This window comes from Dasypus novemcinctus, chromosome 13, assembly GCF_030445035.2.
Source record: "Dasypus novemcinctus isolate mDasNov1 chromosome 13, mDasNov1.1.hap2, whole genome shotgun sequence".
NCBI lineage: Eukaryota > Metazoa > Chordata > Mammalia > Cingulata > Dasypodidae > Dasypus > Dasypus novemcinctus.
This window is the reverse complement of record NC_080685.1, coordinates 87742676-87763837: the sequence shown is the minus strand read 5'-3', so window position 1 is coordinate 87763837 and position 21162 is coordinate 87742676. Positions and strand designations below refer to the sequence as shown.

At 39.6% G+C, this 21162-nt stretch overlaps 1 protein-coding gene across 2 annotated transcripts in view; it reads right to left on the bottom strand.

Annotated features, from left to right (window-relative positions):
- Positions 1-21162, bottom strand: part of PPP1R12B (protein phosphatase 1 regulatory subunit 12B) — a 252830-nt gene that overhangs the window by 22327 nt on the left and 209341 nt on the right. For both annotated transcript variants that reach the window (XM_004481913.3, XM_004481915.3), the window contains exons 19-21: positions 6615-6631; positions 2071-2206; positions 1018-1122 (exon numbers count right to left, since the gene is read on the bottom strand). In XM_004481913.3, the coding sequence (XP_004481970.1) occupies positions 1018-1122; positions 2071-2206; positions 6615-6631 (258 nt within the window). The remainder of the gene's footprint in view (positions 1-1017; positions 1123-2070; positions 2207-6614; positions 6632-21162) is intronic.

The window sequence follows — 21162 nt, the reverse complement described above, 5'->3', positions numbered from 1 at the left end:
GGCTGTTCTGCTGGCATCCCTTACAGCTCTGTGGTGCTGACTTTCAAGTGTTGGCACCCTCTTGCTCATCCCATTCCAGAGGGAATGCAACGACATGCTCAGAGGGTACTCAACTCACCTCCCCACAAGAATCTATGTACTGGTATCGTACAACCCTAACATTTTGGCCTTTGCTTTCGGATAATATCACATGGCCAGAGCTAACAAGTCACGTCTGGTTTTCATTTCATGCCCTCCAGTAAAGAGTCATTTTCATCTCTGTTCAACTTTCAAAATTCTAAGTTCCCAGGCATTTCAGGAGGGCAATAACTCAAAAGGTTCCTGTTGACTCAGCAAATAACCCAAGACAGTACTTGCTTTAGCTTTCAGTTGCAGGGTTTATTACACTGGTGATGAGGTTATTACCTCCGGCATCCTCTAAAGCATATCTTATTAAATCAGGCCCAGTAGTGAGAGGCAATGGTTTATCTGGTCTTTCTGTTCCTAACTAACCTTACTTCTAAGCGGAAAGATGGAGATGGCTTGGGGAGGCAGTATATGCTACTGGGGAGAATCTTTGGTTTGGGACTTGTATCTATGTTCTAGTACCACTTTGCCCTTAATTTTTTATATGACCTGAGCAAAACACTTATTTCTCTAGGCCTAATTTGCTACCTCTCTGCATTAGGTTTAACAGTGTCTTGCTTCTCTTTCTCTAGGATGTGATATGTAGTAAGCTGAACTGAAACATGATGAATAAGATAGGAGAAACTGTTTAGGACTAATCTGGTAGTACAGTAGAGAAATACGTAAGAAATATATTATCCATAACATCAGACCATCAGGAGGTGTTCATTGAATTATGAATTTTCAGTTTTAGATTAAATACTGATTGAGCCCTAAATCAAATCAGAATCTAAGATGCTTATCTTATCCCTCACTGCCTCCACAGAGGCCTGGCCCAGCCCTTCCTCACTCCCCATGCCTCCTTACATCAATCCCTGCCTATCAATCTTTTGTCCCCTTCTTCCTCCTTACCTGGGCCATCTTCTCAAGCTTGGATTTTATATCTGCTAGCTCTAGCTGGGCCTCCTGAAGTTTTGTTTTCAGTTTTTGGTTTTCACTGAGGGCACTCTCATAGAGCTGGGGAAGGGAAAAGAGAGAATCTGATCACATACTCTCAGAATTGGAATTCCCAATTTGCATCACATGAGAATGCCCAGGGCTCTCTGTTCTAATCTACTATTGTGAGGTAAATGGAGAAAATGGAAAGAATACATTCAGGCAACTGGTCTCTTTCTTCTTAAAGTGAAGTCCCAGGTGCTGAGCATACAGAAAACGATGCTCCAACTTCAACAATGTTAATCTCTGGGGAAAAAATAATCATTCCATTTTCTTCCCGGGGTATTACATTGCTTAAAAAGTATGGCTCACACACCCTCATACCAAAGAGAATTATTTTTTTTGGAACCAGCCTAGTGTGTATATTGATTTTAGTTAAGTTCTGCTAACAAAACAAACATTTTATTAACAAAAACATTTTTTTCCCTGGTATCTCAAGCACCTGAAAAGGAAGGTTTTCAAGTCTACCCTTGGAGCTGGGTACCCTTCTATAAGAAACAAATGAAGTGATTTAAACTCTATCCAAACCTAGATTATTATTAATCTATTACTATTAAATATTTTTATTATCATCAAGAAATATTTAGTTGATATACACATGACCTTATTAAAAGCATTTATTTGTTAAAAATTACAGGGTCTACCAAACGATTCTCAGGGGCTCAGCATTTTATTCCCCTTTTAAAAATAATTCTTAGTTTCTTACTTTTCTTATACCTTTAGATATCTGATTATAAGGCATATATTTACTGTACTAAAAAACAATATACAAAGGGGTATTTATTTAGTTGGTGGAGAGGTAGAGCGAAACGAGAAACTTACAAGGAATTAGTTGTTACTATTTGTCACTTAAGTACATTTGCTTCTGTGTCATCAGAACTACACTCACTTTTCTACACTGGGAGGAAAAAGGCTGAGAAGCTTTATAGGTTGTAGCCCAGGAGCAGGAACACTAAAAAAAGGCCCTACTTTTTTATAGTCCCTGTTGCTGTCCTCTTCCACACGGCTGGTCAGGGAGGCTAGACGGGCCTCCCGACGGGCTCTTGCTGAGGCCCGGTCACTGTAAGAATCGCTGGTCGTAGGGTTACTACCTCCTGATTCCAACCTGTGGGAAATAAATTAAAGGTAAAAAATTGGTTTTGAGAACAGAGAAGCAGGGGGAAAAGCAGGGGGAAAGTAATGCTTAAAGGCAGTTTGCATCCTCTCTAAGAAGCACTTGATGGCCCTGGTATGAAACAATGTGCAGCAGTCCTTCCTTGCTCTCTCAGTCAGCATTCCAAGGCCTTAGAGCTTGGGGAGGGAGGCCATTGCTTGCCAAGAATGGAGCTTACTTGAAAAATTGGTGGTTTGGAGCTATGTGTTGACTTAAATCTTACAGCTTTTCAAATTAGTTTAGGTTTGAGCATCTTTCCTCAGTAGAGTATACATTAAAAGCAAAAGTTTCTTGGATCTCAGTGGCTCTTAGAAAATAATTCCAATGAACTGTCAATGAATCAAAAACATATGAACTCGGAGGTCTGAGCTGGAGGTTGAAAGGAGGAGAAATGCCAGTTGGGGCATGGTATGTACACTTTTAAGGTACACTACAAGTTTGCTGAAATTCCAAATACTTCAGGGATACCACCCCAGTGCTAAAACAGCTTGTTTTCTATCCTCTTGCTTATATTCTACATTGAGAGTGTTATGCCTGTGATTAGGGTTTCTCCATCTCCTAGAAATTGCAACTCTCTTAGAGTTGATGGTGGGTTTATTTCCAGCACTGGCAAATTCATTAGGGGAGTGGTCTCTCAGCTGAGTATCTGGAAGCTGAAGGTCATTGGTTAAGTGCACGCCCTGGTTTAAGTTTTTTTTCAGACTTCACTCTTCCCAGAGTAAAATGTGGCACAAATCAGACTGCTATGTACAAACCCACCCAGCAGAGCCTGCCAAAACTGGGATGGCTTGAAAAGGCACAGTGTAGCATGAATAAGTAGCAGGAGCAAAACAAATTGTACTTGTAACCTAGCAAGTACCTTGGAATAGACATGGAGTTTCTATAGAAAAGCACATAGTCCTATTGAGTTTAATATTAATCAGACCTTTTACTTCTCTTTCTTTGTAAAGAAAATGTACGATGTTTCCTTATAATGCTTCACTTATTCCCTACTCTTACCACTGTGAAACTTAGAGGCACAAGGCACAAAGTGTATCTGTTAACCAGAGCAGAAAAATTAGAAAAGCTCCCCAAATCCCCTTCCCAAGGATGATGAGTCTATGATTAATTCTCTTTGTTTCAAACCTGTATAAAAGCTGTTAAAAGACAAAACAAACAAACAAAAAAACCTAACAGGGAGGCAGATTTCAGATCGATTAGCTCTCCTGTCCTATGCCAGCTAATAAAGCCCCTTTTTCTTCCCAGCCTAGTTCAGTGTATCTGTCTGTTCTGCTGTGCCAAGTGACAAGCCCGCAGACAGTACTGGTCTCCTTCAACAGCTGTGGACCATCATCTAATGTCTTTATTCTGTGTTAGCTATTGCCAAATGTGGGGGTGGGGAGGAAAGCTGAAATAAGCACTAGATGGGGTAGAGGAGGGACAAGGATAACACAGAGAAGGGAAAGGCAAAGTAATTAGCTCTTAATGACATTAAGGGACACTAGAAAATTTTCTAGAGATGTTATGTCACACAGGGTTCTTCTTATTCTTTTTGTAAATAGAAATTTCTTTATTGACTTCTCTGATTACAAAAGCAATGCATGCTTATAAAAATATTTAAGTCATATCAAAGTGTCTAAAACAGAAAGTGAAAGTTACCCTATAATCCTGACCAAGAAATAACCACTAGTAATAGTTTACATCGTATCCCTGCAGGTTTTTAAATAAATATGTTAAAAATATATTTATATAAATAAAATAATACATTCTGTTGCCTAACTCCCCTCATTCCTGGCCCCAACTTATCATGATGTTTTAAGGTACCTTTCCATGTAAGTAAAAATAGATTTGCCTCATTTTTTTAAATGACCACACAGTTTTCAATAGTATACTTGTATGATAATTTAATGAATTCCCTATTAGTAGACATTTATATTGTTTTGAAATTTACTATTATATAAACATTGCTACAATGAGTAGACTTTTCTATAAATTTTAGTGTGTTTGTTCAATTACTTTCCTTAGGATAATATCTTAGAAGTGGAACCGTTAGGTCAAGGGGTAAATATATTTCAAATGTGTATATATATATATATATATATGTATATCAACAGCCATACTATTTTCAGAGAGGTTTAATCCTTTCCAAATCAATAGCAGAAATATAACATCTTACTATTGTCAATTTTAATATTTTTTAACCATTAGTGAGGTTCAAAATTTTTGGTTATTTACCTTGCTTTATTTCTTTTTTTTTTTTTAAAGATTTATTTATTTATTTCCTCTGGCCCACCCACCCACCCACCCCAGTTGTCTGTTCTCTGTGTCTATTTGCTGCATCTTCTTCTTAGTCCACCTCTGTTGTTGTCAGAGGCACGGGAATCTGTGTTTCTTTTTGTTGCGTCATCTTGTTGTGTCAGTTCTCTGTGTGTGCGGCACCATTCCTGGGCAGGCTGCACTTTCTTTCGCCCTGGGCGGCCCTCCTTATGGGGTGCACTCTTTGCGCGTGGGGCTTCCCTACGCGGGGGACACCCCTACATGGCAGGGCACTCCTTGTGTGCATCAGCACTGCTCATGGGCCAGCTCCCCACAGGTCAGGGAGGCCGGGGGTTTGAACCACAGACTTCCCATGTGGTAGACGGATGCCCTAACCACTGGGCCAAGTCTGCCGCCTACCTTGCTTTATTTCTGACCTGCCTATTCATTAGGCCTTTTTCTTGTTATAATGGTGGGGGTTAGGTAGGGAGGGTGGTAGCCCTAACAGATAGAAAGGGTTTGAAAACTGACAGATTACAAATATTTTTCCCCACTTTAATTTTTGTCCTTGTTTATGGTGTCTCTTACTAGCAGAGATTTAAAATTTTACATAATTAAATCAACAGCTTTACCTTTATGGTATCATGCTTGGGAAAGTCTTTCCTATGTGAAGATTATAAAACATTCTCTTCTATTAATTTTGTGTTAAAACCTTTTCCATTAAAAATGAATCCATCTGGAATCTGGCTTGTCGGAAGGATCTATTTTCCCAACTACAGTGTAGCTTGTTCCAATTATCATTTACTGAATAACCCTTTTCCTGCTGAGTTGAACAGTCAGCTTATACACATGGCTTTTGATTGTGTCCCATTGATCTCTTTTTATTCCTGAACTAGGACCTCAATGTTTTAATTACTACAGTTTTATAGCATATTTTGAAGTCTGTAGGGAAAGTCTACTTTCACAAATGGTCATTATAATGTAATAGAGTCACAAAAGATTAGAGCAAAAGGCCATTCTATCAATTTTGCAAAATTAAGTAATTTTCTGCTAGGTTAGAAGTAATATTATTTATCCCCAGCTGGTACCTGGTGAGAGAGTAAGGAGAAAGAACACATGCAAAGTTGTAAATTTTAGAATATGTTAATAAGGCACAACCAGCTTAATTACCAAACAAACTATAAGAAGTGGAGACTCATTTTCTCTATGTTTTGCCATAATTACACCTCTCCCCAACCTCTTCTTAATTTCTCCATCAGAGGAACAATGAAAAAGAGATTTTAAACTTTGGGTTCCATAGTCTTGATTATTTTTTATTATTTTATTCTTCAGGAAAATCAATTTTGTACCATTAATTTAGGTAAAAAATTGGAAGGTTATACCTTCAACTATAAAAAAGCCTGATATCCTTCCTTAATTTTTAACAGTTGTGAAACAGGTTAGTTCATTCAATAAATTATTACTGAGCACTTCTAGGTACAAGGTATTGTGTTGGATCAACTATGAAATCCAACACTATCAAATGACAGTATCTAATCTCAATCTCAATTCACGTATCTACAATGAAGCTTTCCCTGAACCACCAGATTAGGTTAATTGCCTCTCCTCTGTGCTCATGATACCTGTCCATATTTCTGCCTTAGCATTATATTCTACCGAAATTATCTGTCTCTCCAACGGTTTCTAAGGTACTTAAGGGTATGGCTAGTGTCTTATTCATGTTGTTTCTCTAATGCCTAGTACAGTGGTACTTTAGGAAAACTACTCTGGTGGAAGTACACAAGATAACTGGAAAAGGGAGAACCTGGAGGCAGGAAGGTGAGTTAAAAAGCTATTGCACAGGGAGCAGGTATAGCTCAGTTGTTGAGCTCCAGCTTTGCATGTACAAAGTCCTGGGTTCAATCCCTGGTACCCCTTAAAAAATAACAATAAAACCGATATTTTAAAAAGCTATTGTGTTACTTTAGGCAGAAGATAAGAAAAGCCTGAATTGCTGTGGTGGCTATGGAAATGAAAAGGAAGGAAAGGATATGAGAAATATTACTGAACTATATAATGCTAAATTTAATTAGACATGCATTCACTCAAGTATTAAGCATGCATATAAAACAGGTAAAGTTCTTACCTAGAAAGTCTTTCATGCTAGAGAATGGAGGAGACAAAACAAAAATAGCATTAGCAAGGGAGTATTTTATTATTTCCATTTATAAATGCACTTTTTAAATTAGATGTCTCAACTTCACAGCTGGAAATAGGGGTGCAATTTAAGAAAAGCAATTCAACTGATTGTACAAAGAAAGCCAGGCTACTTAGCAGTAGCTCATACCTTTTGTAATCCATCCCTCACTAGATTTGGGGCATTTGGGATAGCATCTTTTTAAACTAGAAATCAGCAAAATGAAAAATGACTGAAAGCTTCCCCCATTCCCCCAAACCAACAAATCAATCTGGTGTTCTCAAGGTGATCATTAATGCCTTTCTGTGTGACATTTAACCTCTGTGTACCTCAACATTCATTCTATTTATTTCCTTCAATTTACTACCCCCAACCCTGAGTGAATACTGCAATTTACAGTAGTAAATTGTAAAATAGTAAAATAATAAATTATATAGTAAAATAATAGTAAATTGTAAAATTGTAAAATAGTACAACTCTGGAAAGTTCCTGGGTTTCTCCCAGATGGCTAGTAAAAGTAGATGGGTGAGAAGAGCAGGAGGGGGAAGTGAGAAATTCTCTTCATAGTCCCTAGGATAATGGGAGAAAAATGAAAAGAAAAAGACCATGTTCTGAAGTCTCAGAAAAAAGGGGTTTTATAAATATAAATGGTAAACTTCATTACCTATGGTCATTTAAAACAATCTGAACAACAAAAACAAACAAACAAATATATATATAAATCATAGATGACATTTGCCCTCCTAGCCCTTCACTTTTTTTTTTTTTAAAGAACTCGGGCAAATAAAAACTTAATTGACTTTTATTCATTTCTTTTGAGATATTAAAAGGACAAAATCCTCAAGGATAGACAGAAGAAGGAAGAAGAGAAACAAGGACCAAATAATCCACAAAATTAATAATGAATTCTTGAACTACTGAGGAATCACTGGATGACACTGTGTTGCTGAAGCACTAAGCAGGCCCTGGAAGCAACCAGCATGTCAGCCAACACAGTGTGGCAGTGCAATACCCCAAAGCTGTCCAGGGGAAGTGTAGTGTGACATTGCATTTCTGACTAAAGAGGGACCAAGTAGGATGACCTTGCTAAAAGGTGGCTTTTAACGGTGGAATTCTTCTCTCTTTCTCTCTAGGGCTATATTCTTTAGAATTATCATGTGTGCTTTTGCAAAATGTGCACATCTGAACCTTAACCGTGGAGACTCTCTTTCAGTAGATTTAGAGAGGGGCCTTTTAAAAAAAAGTCCCCCAGGTGATTCTGATGTATGGCCCTGGATAAAAGCACCAGTGGACTAAACAAAGGCTTTTAACGTGAACACATGCCCAACTGAGATGAGGAAGTCAGGAAGAAAAATGTTAAAGTATATCTTCAACATTCTCATCTACCTGGAGTTCTTGGAGTTCTTTGAGAATCCTAAAATTGCAAATCTGCAATTCAGGACAATTCTGAGCTTTCTCCCTGTTCCACATTTTTTTTTTAAAGATTTATTTACTTTTATTTATTTCTCTCCCCTTCCCCCCCCCCCCCCCCCCGCCCTGCAGTTGTCTGCTCTCTACGTCCATTCACTGTGTGTTCTTCTGTGTCTGCTTGCATTCTTGTCAGCGGCACCAGGAATCTGTGTCTCTTTTTGTTGCATCATCTTGCTGTGTCAGCTTTCCATGTGTGCAGCCCCACTCCTGGGCAGGCTGTGATTTTTCACGTGGGGCAGCTCTCCTTGTGGGGTGCACTCCTTGTGCGTGGGGCTTCCTATGTGGGGTATACCCTTTTGTGGCACGGCACTCCTTGCACGCATCAGCATGGCACATGGGTCAGCTCACCACATGGGTCAGGAGGCCCTGGGTTTGAACCCTGGACCTCCCATATGGTAGGCAGACACTCTATCAGCTGAGCTAAATCTGCTCCCTGTCTCACATTTAAGTATTTATAACTGAACTCCAGTGAGAGTCATATGCTATCCCATAGCAAGGACCACTTCATTGATGTTAACCAAAGTTTTTTTCCTTAGTTTAAGCCTTTTTTTTTTTCCCATAAAGAAACTAAATTTAAATCACTTCTCAAGAAATTACTCAATATATAAAAAAGCTTCAAGTGTACTACAGTGAAACTGAGATGCTGGGCTGTTGGCTATGTGGGCACTGCTTTGTGGTGAGATCTGGCCTCATAGCTGGATGAATTAAAATTCACAACCCAAGAAAACTGCAAATTGTGACTTGTCCAAGACTCATAAATAATTGGGACTGAACTTCATATTATCAAATGCTAAGAGTCTACTGTATTTAAGCACTCACTGAGTGCAAAGCCCCCTAGGGGGAGTACTGGGGAGAATAAGTAGAGTAAGCCATGTGAGGAGCCATAATTAACAAGATGGTCTGAACAAATGTAGGCAAAACGTGCAAGTAAGTGCTATGGAGATAACAGTGGAAACTGGTGGGCTCCAACTTAGAAGGTTTCTGAAAAGAAGGAAGTTTTGAGAAGATGGTATTAGAGAAATACACCCACATAATATATTTAAAACATGTTACGGGAGGATTCCCTAAAATTTCTTTATCTGAGATCCATCCACTATCTTATTCCCAAACATTCACTGATCTGCCTTAATAATGTTTCTGGGAGGAAGTATGAAGGCCTTGGCTGGAACTGAGTTCTAATTTCTGTTCTGACATCATCTAGCCATATGCCCTTGGTCAAACTGCCACTTAACTCTTATGGTAAGAATTAAGTGTGATAACTATGAGAAAATATGCTCTTAAAAGGTCAGTTCATCCCTGGCCCCAGCTCCCTTTCCTTTCTCTTTCATTTTTTAGTTGGCAAGATACTGTATTGCTTGTTGATGCTGATTAGGGTATCAAGTTAACTTAGGGCATTTGATACAAGGAAATGAGTTCCCACACAACTAAATGAGACAATAATTTAGGACACTAGTTTCTCTCACTGTTTCTAGGCAGTATAGCCTTCAAACTAAACCATCCATATGGGAGAACCATTCCTGACAGTCTCTCCAAAGACGGACTCTCTCAGATATGGAAAAAATGACCCATCTACAATGAAAACATCTGCCTTGGCCTTCTTTTTCTTTCTCCTACTGAAATATAAGCCCAGTTCTCCTTGATGTGCATGGACTGAGGCGGGATTACCTTTCTGACAATTAAATCACTGTCTATTTGCTGACTTTGTTTTCTCCTGAAAATGCGGCGACCTCACTTGAAAATGCTTTTTTAGTTTCCTCTTTGTAAATATCTAATTTGTTAGGTAAGATTTTAGCTACATTTAACTTTATTATTTATTTATTATTTTTTTTAAAGACTTATTTTTCATTTATTTCTCCCCCCCACACAGTTGTTTGCTTTCAGTGTCCATTCGCTGTTTGTCTTTCTGTGTCCGCTTGTATTTTTGTCAGCAGCACTGGGAATCTGTGTCTTTTTGTTGTGTCATCTTGCTGCATCAGCTTTCTGTGTGTGCGGCCCCACTCCTGGGCAGGCTGCACTTTTTTCGCACGGGGTGGCTCTCCTTACAGGGAACACTCCTTGTGCATGGGGCTCCCTTAGGCGGGGCACACCCCTGTATGGCACGGTACTCCTTGCGCACATCAGCACTGTGCATGGGCCAGCTTCACTACATGGGTCAGGAGGCCCTGGGTTTGAACCTTGAACCTCCCATGTGGTAGGTGGATGCTTTATCCATTGAGCCAAATCCGTTTCCCTACATTTAACTTTAAATTCTGCTGGGTTAGCTCTGGCAGCTGCCTTTATAGCCAAGAAACAAGCTTTTCCTTCCACAGAGACAGGGAAATTAGGGTTGTACTAGGTATCAATCTTAGCCAGTATCTATAATCAAAATATGCTAATCATTTTCATTGATTTACTTCTATAAGAATGACATGTTATCAACCCTTTTCATTTAGAATGTTCTGAAGTACAATGAAGCTATTTATGCTCTGTCATCACCATCAACAAAATTTACAGATATTTGATTGTACAGTATGGCCTCTACTGAGGAAGTTAATATAAAATATAAACATGAGTTAGGACTACCAAGCAGCAATCAGAAAAAGCCTATACAGGGTTCCTGGATAGGAAAACACAGATTTCAGAGGGTATTCAAGAGGTCTAAATTAATTTTGCCACAGATGAGAACATGTGGAGGAAGATAATATTAATGGTACTCAAAGTTGCGATCGCCACACCAATTCTTGCCCCTACAGGCTTACGGCAGTTTTTTCATAATGACAGTCCTGTAAGAAAGAGCTGATGAATGACACTCTAACATCTGCCTGCCAGGAGCAACTAAAGGCAAATATCACAACCTGCTGTTTATCATCTTTTTTTAAGGCATGTTAAGATTTCTTGTTTTCAGCTTTTTGGGGGTGAACTTTCATAAAAAATGTATAGGTGATGAGTGACCCAGTGGATAAGAAAAGGCACAATTCACCTAGATCCAGATATCAGAAAAAACAGGGCTTCCAAATTAATTGTTGATCTTTCCCCACTTTCTCTAACACTCCCCTTAACTTTTACCTAACTTCCTCTGGGGTATCTGGATTTGGTTTTTGATTATTGCCTTTGAAGGCTAGCTTTAGCAAAGTCCTGGGAGGGTCAACCTTACCAATTAGAGGAGAGCCCTCTTACATAAAACCTCAGTAATAGTAATAGAATTATATGGATACAGTAGAGGTAACCACAGTTGCCATAATGCAAACAATATTACTTCAAAGAAGGGAGAAAACTGGAATTTTAAAGGAGATGGTGTAATTGTATTAGACAGTTTCCTCTAAGTTTTATAATGTTCTTATAGGCTGGAAGGCAAAATAGCTTAAAAGTATTCTGGATTTACAGTTCAATTCCCTTGCTTCTGATAAAATGGCTTAGGTTTTTACATCAGACTTCTCAGTTGATTTTCACTGATGGATACTTCTGGAAACTATCGTTTTATTTGGCTTCTTGATATCCTAGATAATCTAGGTTCAATGAAAAAAACATTGGTTAGATTGCAGGAGAGAAAAGTTTGGGTTTCTTGGGTAAAGGAGCAGAGTGACTGAATTAGCGGAGATTTAACTTCAATATTTCCTCTTCATCCTGCTGTCACTCAAACCAAGTACATTTCACTGTTACTCCGATACTGCTTCTCATTTTATAAAGTTAACTGTCAACCCTGCAGGGAGATTATGGAGTAAATCAGGAGGGCTGGAGACTAGAGTTGGAGTTCTAAGTGGTCTTAGGGGAACGATGAGCCAGGAAGTGGCATCATTCGAGGCAGGCAGAAACAGGCTAGGGAAATGAACGCTGAAGGTTCTCTGAGAGAAGAGAATTCTAGGAGGCCGTCCTAGCGGGCAGGATATAAGGAGAAGTCTTAGGACAGAGTTCAGGGACTCGAGGCAAAACTATGGAGGCTAGGACTGTGAGTTCTTCTCATCTATGCTTTAGGAATGGCCCCATCCTTCTGGCGTCCCTCTTTTGCTCACTCTCTCTTACATGACATCATATGTCTTTAAAAAGGCATGAGATTTCCATCCAATTTAAAGGCTAATGCACAAATTATATATCATATGTTCTTACTAGGTAATCTTAGAAGGAACTTCTGTTAAGTGTTTTTGTTACGAGTTGTTGCTCTAACTTCTCCTGAAGAGAATGCTAGCCATTAAGATGAGACGCTCTGGTGTGTGTGAAATAGATAAAAATCTTTCAGAGAAGGAATTATTTTCACAGCTTTTATGGTTCAATTGGGGGCAATACATATTATGAATGGAACCCCAAAGCAAAAGAGACTAAATGCTGCTCAGAACCAACAAGAATACTGAGAGCAGAAGTAAAAAGATGACTAGCTGGATGGGTCATAGTTTTTTAAATGCCCTAAAACCAAGAAGCAGGCTCCTTCTTTTCATACTTATTGAAATTCTTATTGCTTGAGTCCTGTTTCTAATAAAAGAACAGAGTAACCATCACCATTAGTTCAGATGGTAATGCTAGAAAGGTACGTGAACAAGGCTGGTTTTGATTTGTGAAATGTGTAGGGCTCTCTACACACCAGAGACTGGCTTAGAAAAATCCCCACAAAAGCTTTTAACTTTAAAGTTATCAGGAGTTCAAGAAGGCCCATAATTAAAACCAAACTCCTTCAACCAAGTTTAAAATAAAATTGTGGCTCTGGGAAGCTGGGCCCAAGGGAAAGGAATGAGACCAAGTCACATGTCCACTGCCAAGGCCAAAACTGGGTTAACTCATGTTCCTGTGGAATTATGGCCCGACCCTACAGTGATGGGGGTGGGGTGGGGGAACATGACTCCTATTTACATTTTCCCTGAAGAGGGACTCAGCAGAAGGAACATTTTATACTGTGTTCTTGTGTACTAGCTGAGCCAGAGGAAACTATTTGAGCTATTCTGGGATGGCCTACAGAGAACCAGCCTTTCTTTCAGTCTTCTCAGATTAATGACTGATGATGAACAAGTTACTGATGTAAATGAAGCTGCAGCAAGGGCCCTTCAGATTTTGAGGGCTACTTCAAACTTAATCATCATCTGAGTTAATTGCAAAATAATATAATTTTATAACTTTTTGAGTTTTCAAGAAATCTTTCTTGTTACATATATATGCCTAAGAAAGACAAAGGTTTTCAAACTTTCTACTTCCAGGTAAGAGTGTCCTTTGTAAGTCAAACAGATGGGGTTTGGGGAAACTTTAAAGGAGTGTGCATCAGTCTCTAGCTTTGTTTGAAATTTATCTTTCTGAGTCTATATTGCTCCAGTAATATATTTGAGGATCCTGCACAACTTGGAAATATATGCAGAAGTGGAATAAAAACTTTTCAAGATTTATGCAAAGATGTGACAGTAGACAACATAGACAACGAGGCCTGTATTAGTTTTCCATTGTTGCTGCAACCAATTAGTACAAAAGTTAGTGGCTTCAAACAATATCAATTTACTATCTCAGTTTGTAGGCAAGAAGTTTATTTAGCATGGCTCACTTGGTTCTCTGCTCAAGTTGTCACCAGGTCAAAATCAAGGTATCTGCTGACTGGGCTCTTATCTGAAGATCTGGGGAAGAATCTGCTTACAAGCTCATCTGGGTTGTTGGTAGAATTCAGTTCCTTGGCTGCAGTTCTCAGGTCCCTGTTTCCTCACTGGCTGCCAGCTGGAGGCTGCTCACTGTTCCCCAAGGCACCACATTCCTTCTCACATGGCCCCCTTCATCTTCAAACTAGCAATGACACATTGAGTCCTTTCTATGCTTCTAATTTCTCTGGCTTCCCCCCTGCCATCAGCTGAGAAAATGATCTGCTTTTAAGGGCTCATGTGATTAGAATCAGGCCTATGTGGTAAATCTCTGCATTTTAAAGTCAACTGTGCTTTACAATAAGCTAACATAATCACAGGAGTGATATCTCATTGTATTTACAGGTTCTGGGGGTTAGACCAGGACATCCTTGGGGGAGCCACTGTAGAAATCCTGATTACCATAAAGACCTCCTTTTTAAAAAAAATACAAAAAAAAACCCACAAAAAACCACAGTCTAGTTTATCTGTAATATCCTCAAAGTAAGGAATATTATATACATTCAAAAATCAGAATAACATCCAAAGAACTGTTTTATCCTGGGGAAAGTGTGCACCAATGTGAGCAGGTGTATGTATGTGTGTGAGAAAATATGCTTCCAAGCAAAATTAGCTTTTAAATCACATTATACTCCTTTATTTGTCTCTATCAATTACTTAGTACACATATGATTGAAAAACAGTAACAGGGACATACTGTAAGCTATTTTTATAAATATTTCTGAAAAATCTTATATGCCAATTGGGATTACCCTATCAATTTAATATTATAAATAGAGATGAGATCATGTAATGCTACCTCACATATACTAGTGTATATTGCTCACTATGCTTTAAAAGGAAAATCATTGATTAAATGATAGCAACAAACTCATCTTTTGCTGTGTCTATAAATAATGCTACCTAAATATTGTTGGAATTTTATAACTCTTGTTTTCTATGCAGGCCTGTACCTTTTCATTGTGGATATTCCCGAGTTCTGAAGAATTTCTGGATTTTTGGGAACTCACAAAACTTACTTATAGTAGAGGGAAACTTATGAATATACTAAGGTCACCCCAAAATATCCAAAGTAAACTATTTTACATTTAAAGATAATTCATAAACTCTTATGATCCCTAAATACATTTGCAGGCTCAGGCATATTCTCCATCTAGCCTTCTACATGTTGTATACTATATATGACGAAGATGACCAACAGGAGAATGAGTAGCTCTAAAACTGTGGCTTTGGCATATAAGTCACATGTCTCATATTTAACATCTATTTTTACTTTCCCCATAGGTCATGATTTTAGGTCAACACAGGTGTGCATGGCCACCTGAAACCACAGTAGCTCAAAAAATACATTCAAATGATTAAAAAAAAAACAGGCTCAGTGAACACATGATCAGTCCCTCTCATAATATTCTAGGAAATATTGCATATAGTAAGTCATACATTTTTAAAAAAATTTTATTTATTTATTTCTCCCCCCCCTCCTCGTTTTTTACACTTGCTGTGTCTGTTTATCTTCTCTTTTTCTTTCTTTAGGAGGCACTGGGAACTGAACCCGGGACCTCTGATGTGGGAGGGAGGAGCCTAATCACTTAAGTCACCTCTGTTCCCTGCTTTTGTTGTATATATCATTGTCTTTTTTCTTCTTCTTCTTGTGCTTCTTGTTGCATCATCTTGTTGTGTCAGCTTGCTCTGCCTGCCTGCCGTGTCAGCTTGCTGTCATGCTTGTCTTCAGGAGGCAGTGGGTACTTCTGCTCCCTGCTTTCTTGTGTCTCTCATTACGTTTTTCCTCGTGTCTCTTGTTGCATCTTCATGTTGTGTCAGCTTGCTGCGCTTGCCCGTCGTACTAGTTCGCTGTCTTCTTTAGGAATCGAACCATGGACTTCCCATGTGGTAGGTGGGAACCTAATTGCTTGAGCCACATTTGCTTCCCAGTAAGTCATAAATTTTAAAAGTTCCTATTTAGGCCTTAAATCCCATTACTTGACCGAATTTCATTCCCTTTCTCTAATTCAGTTTCCTAGTCTCACTCCACTACTCTGTCAAGAGTTTTCAATAGACATTCCTGACTTCCACAATACTTCTTTAGGATTAAGCTTTCCATGCTCAAATCATGTTTGATTTTGTTTTTTAATATGGTATGCATCACAGTCTAGAAACCTAACTGGGTAGTAGTTATTTTAATTTTGTTTGCACTAGGCAGTGAATCAAAACTTTTGCAAAGTGTTAGCCAGGTTCCCCATAAGTAAAGGATAATTACCTGGGACCTAAGTAACATAAGGTAATAAATACCTAGGACCTAAGTAAATACCTGGGACCTAAGTAACATAAAAACTTTTAATTTCTAAGTAGACTCCATATAAAACCAAGGACTTCTTTTTTCTTTGCTTTGTCTCTTTCTGACCCCACAGGAACCAAAATATTAACCCACATATTTTGGAGCCATAGATACACAGCAGATTGCAACAAACAGGGATCAAATTGCCTTGGAAAGATCTATGGTTGGCCTTCATTTCAGAAATAGGATTCTTTAGTGTGTGGTCTCAGACTCCTTTCCAGATGGTCAAATGGGAAAGAAGCAGAGAGACTGAATATTAAACAGGCAAGTAGCATTGATTCTTTGAGTATAAAGTCCTGGTGTGTGACCAGCTTTGTGAGTGTTACTTAGAGGAATAAAATAGATAGATGTTTACTGATATCTAAGACATGACTCCCTGATATCAAAGAGCTCAAAGTCTTCTTTGAGGAGACAAGAAAACACACCCAGAAACAATTATACAGTTATAAAAAGAGTGGTCAACTGAATGTAGTCAAATATTAGACTACTTTCTGCACACAGTAAATAAAAAGGATAGCTGGAAAAGGCAGAGACCAACATTGGCTAGGGATATTTGGTAAGACTTCATGGAAGGAGTAGGCTTACTGGATATATCAACCTGGAGTTTGAAACTGGCAGTCACAAAAATGATGTTATATATGTCTGATTTGTCAGAAATCTGGTATAAATTGGGGTTTTGCTAGGGCCACAGTTATCCCAAAGTGCTAGTAGCAGTTCTGAAATATGAAGACTATAGCTTTCTTTAATTCTTCTACTAAATTTAGCCTTTTATACTCCATATGGACCATTAGTCTTCAGATACACAAGGCTTTTTTAATTTAGGGGGATAAAAAGTATCTCAGAGCAAGACAAATATTTTATGATGTAGATCTTTGGGAGAGGAACTACACTGGCAGGCTATGTTTTCATTTTTTTTTGGCAGGGGAAGGGTCCCTCAGATAAGAAAACCCCAATGATTCAGGCCCTACTAATTCAAAACTTGTTATAATGTAACAGGTTCTGAGTTGAAGCATATCTTTGTGCCATCTTTTAATTTACAAAGCAATGAATAGCATAAACAAAATAAGAGAGAGGACCTGACTACTTAATGGATATGTTTTTAAGCATTTTATATGGTTTACATACAATTTATACACTCACGAAACTGAATCTAGCCAACAAAGTTCAAGGGTATAGCACATGGCTTAGTGATTTAGACTAATATTTTGGAGCCAGATTGCTGGCCTACACTTACTAATCATGTTGTTTTAGATAATTAATTTCTCTCTGCCTCAGTGTCCTCACTGGTCAAATGAGGGTAATGACATAAGGAAAGCATTAGATGAGACAAACTATGTAAGTACTTGCTATAGTACCTGGTACAAAGCAAATGTTCTATAAACGTTAGTTATTGATATTACCACAGTTTTCCGTTTTTCCATTCTTTCTCTTTTTTTATTATTATTTTTAAAAATTTATTTCTCTCCCCTCCCCCCTTGTCTGCAGCCTGTGTCCATTTGCTGTGTGTTCTTCTGTGTCCACTTGCACTCTTGTCAGCGGCACTGGGAATCTGTATCTCCTTTTGTTGGCGTCTTCTTGCTGTGTCAGTGCTCCGTGTGTGTGGCGCCACTCCTGGGCAGGCTACGCTTTTTCCACATGGGGAGGCTTTCCTTGCAGGGTGCACTCCTTGCACATGGGGCTCTCCTATGTGAGACACCCATAGGTGGGGGACACCCCTGCGTGGCAGGGCACTCCTTGCGCGCATCAGCACTGCGTGTGGGCCAGCTCACCACACCACAGGTTCAGGTTTTTGTTTTTTTTTAAAGATTTATTTATTTATTCTCCCCCACCCCCACCCCCAGTTGTCTGCTCTCTGTGTCCATTTGCTGTGTGTTCTTCTGTGACCGCTTCTATCCTTATCAGAGGCACCGGGAATCTGTGTTTCTTTTTGTTTTTTTAAAAGATTTATTTATTTATTTATTTCTCTCCCCTCCCCCCCACCCTGGTTGTCTGTTCTCTGTGTCTATTTGCTGTGTCTTCTTTGTCTGCTTCTGATGTTATCAGCAGCACGGGAATCTGTGTCTCTTTTTGTTGTGTCCTCTTATTGCGTTGTTCTCCGTGTTTTGTGGCACCATTCTTGGGCAGGCTGCACTTTCTTTCGCGCTGGGCAGCTCTCCTTACAGGGTGCACTCCTTGCACGTGGGGCTCCCCTACGCAGGGGACATCCCTGCGTGGCAGGGCACTCCTTGCATGCATCAGCATTGCCACGGGTCAAGGAGGCCCGGGGTTTGAACCGTGGACCTCCCATGTGGTAGGCGGATGCCCTAGCCATTGGGCCAAGTCCGCTTCCCTCACAAGTTCAGGTTTGAACCCTGGACCTCCCATATGGTAGGCAGATGCTCTATCAGTTCAGCCAAATCCGCTTCCCTCTCTTTCTCTTTTGTCCCTCTCTGGTCTTTGGCTGCCAGTGCACATTGACTGCAAAAGGAATAAGCTTAAAGAAATTCCTTAGTACTCAAGTAAAGGGTTTTGATTATTTGTGGATTTTTACTATCTAGGCTAATTCCCTTCTTACCCTTTCTAATCTATAGATGCTTAAGGTCATTATTTTGCTGTCTGAACCAATTGTCTGAAATTGATTTTGAAAATCAACACAAAGATGTAACAACTCCTATAGGAAAATGTTGCTTTAATAATGAACCACGAAGAGGCTAAAGTTCAGACACAGTTATAGTATTTTTATGCAGTCAGTTCACTGGAAGAGCTTCCTGCATTGTGTAACCAAAGAAGGCTGCTGGGTTTTTGGGGTTGCGATGAGAACAACCTAGTTGTCCAGTTGTGGATAACTATAACCCATTACATAATTAGTATGTCAAGAACAAAGCCAAAAAAAGGTGGGAAAACAATATAAAGACTACTAAATCATTTCCTTTCAGCTTTCTGATGATAATTGTCAGATCACCCAAACATAAGATTGAGAAAAAGAAGCAAAAAAACACAAAACATGCCGAATACTCTGGGAACTTCTTCACATTTGAAAAAAAAAAAACAATTCCTGGTCATATAGCTGGTTATGTACTAAACACAAAACTAGAATCCAAAACTCTTTGGACCCTTAACTGACCTAAATTTCTGGATCCCTTGAAAATGGAAGCTTATCACTGTAATATAAAGTTGACTATCATACCTCCAAATAAAGAAACAAGAAATAAGTAAGACCTGCTCTATTTTCTGCCTGTGACTCTAATTGTATCTGAATAAGAAAAAGTCACGAGAAGCAGCAGAAGCACACTTCTATATCCAGATTTTATTCTCAGCTCTTTCTTGATGCTACATTTACTCCTTTTAGTCAAGCTCATTGCTCCCAAGGCTTCAATCATAAGTATCAATATTTTCAGCCCATAATTTTCTACTGAGCTTCAGACCAATTACTCTCTAGATATTACCACCTGAATGTCCCAAAGTACCTCTAAAAACATATCCAAAAGTGAAACCATTTCCCTACTCAATACTCTTTTTCCTTCTGTATCTTGCAACTCAGCTTCTCATACCATTTTTAACCAAGTCACTTAAACCAGAGGCCTGGGAGCTACCCCTTGACTTCTCAGTATTGCCCTGAAAATGTCTCTGTTCAGCCCCTTATCATTTCTCATCTGGAATACTGCAATCATGGGCTAACAGACCTTACCACCCTCTGACCCCCCCTCTACAAACCAGCCTCCACAGCTGCCAAGTATTTTTCTAATATGCAAATCTGATCAAGCAACTTTACTTCAAATCCTCAATCCTTCATCCACAGGATAACTCCCCTCACCTGTAGAATGACATACTGACTTCTAGGAAGATGACGGCTTAGAAAGACACAGGACTATCTTCTCGTCCAGAAAAATAGCTAGAGGACAGGCTGAAACAGCCCAGAAAAAAGATCTTCTAGGGTTTAGGACACCGGGTGAAGGCTGGACACTGCTCAGAAGAGAGAGGGACAAAGGAGGGGAATTGTGACGGCAAAACTGAATTGAAACCAGTGGCTGCTACTGCAGGCACTCTCTCTTCCACTAAAGACACTAGGATTCTCAGGCCTCTGAGCCGGCTACAGACAAATGGGGCTCCAGGGATCCACCGCCCCAGGAAAGGGGAGAGATGGGGACACAAGCCTAAGACTGTCTCAGCTTCTGACCCACAAATTTGATCTGCTGTGTCCCACCACCCCTTCCAGGCTGGGAGTAACTGCGCCACTGTTTGTCCTGGGAGCTGGTGTGGGACTGGAGAGATCCCACACTCTCAATCTCTCTCTCTTCTAACCAGGACTGATAAGGACATACCTCCCCAGGAAAAGGGAGCGAGAGGGACACAGGCTAAGGCTGACTCAGATTTTGACCCACAGATTTGGTCTGCTATGTGCCATAGGTCCTTCTAGGTTGGGCAGGGCTGTGAAATTGTTTGCCCTGAAAGCCACCAAGGGACTAAAGAGATTTGAGGCTAACGAGATCTGACTCTCCCAATCTCCTCTACTAACCAGGATTGAATGTTGAGATGCAGAGGGGAGTGGCATTGTTTCCTACCTGGGAAAAGGGAGGGGGCCGAGAGAGAAGGCTGGAGAATTGTCTCTGAGAAAATTTGAATGGCAAGGCTCTTAGCCTCCAGGGAGGAACCCCTAGCACTCTGATGGTCGTGTTGCAGCAAACACACCCCCACCAGGCACTGAATAGAGGATTGGCAAAGAGTGCCATCTACTGGCAGACTCAGGAAGTACATGTGAGAGAATTTTTTAAAAGTGAGAGACTTTTTTTGGCTTTATAGTCTTCCTCCCCAAGGCCATAGGAAGCAGGTCTGCAACCCATTACTGGGTTCAGAGCCCAATTTTGAGCAACTTACAGGGACAATCCTAATGATTCAGGTCGAACCAAGAATCAAAAAGCAGCAGTAACCCAGCCTCTTGCCACTAAATCCCTAAAAGAGAAAGAAACTGAGCATCTGAGTAAACTACTATCTTAATCATATGCCTAGACATCAGCAAAAAATTAGGAGCCATACTAAGAAAATGGAAGACATGGCCCAAGAAAAGCAACATATCAAAACCAAGAAGAGAAGCAGGATTTGAGACAATTAACGAGATGCACACAATTTCTAA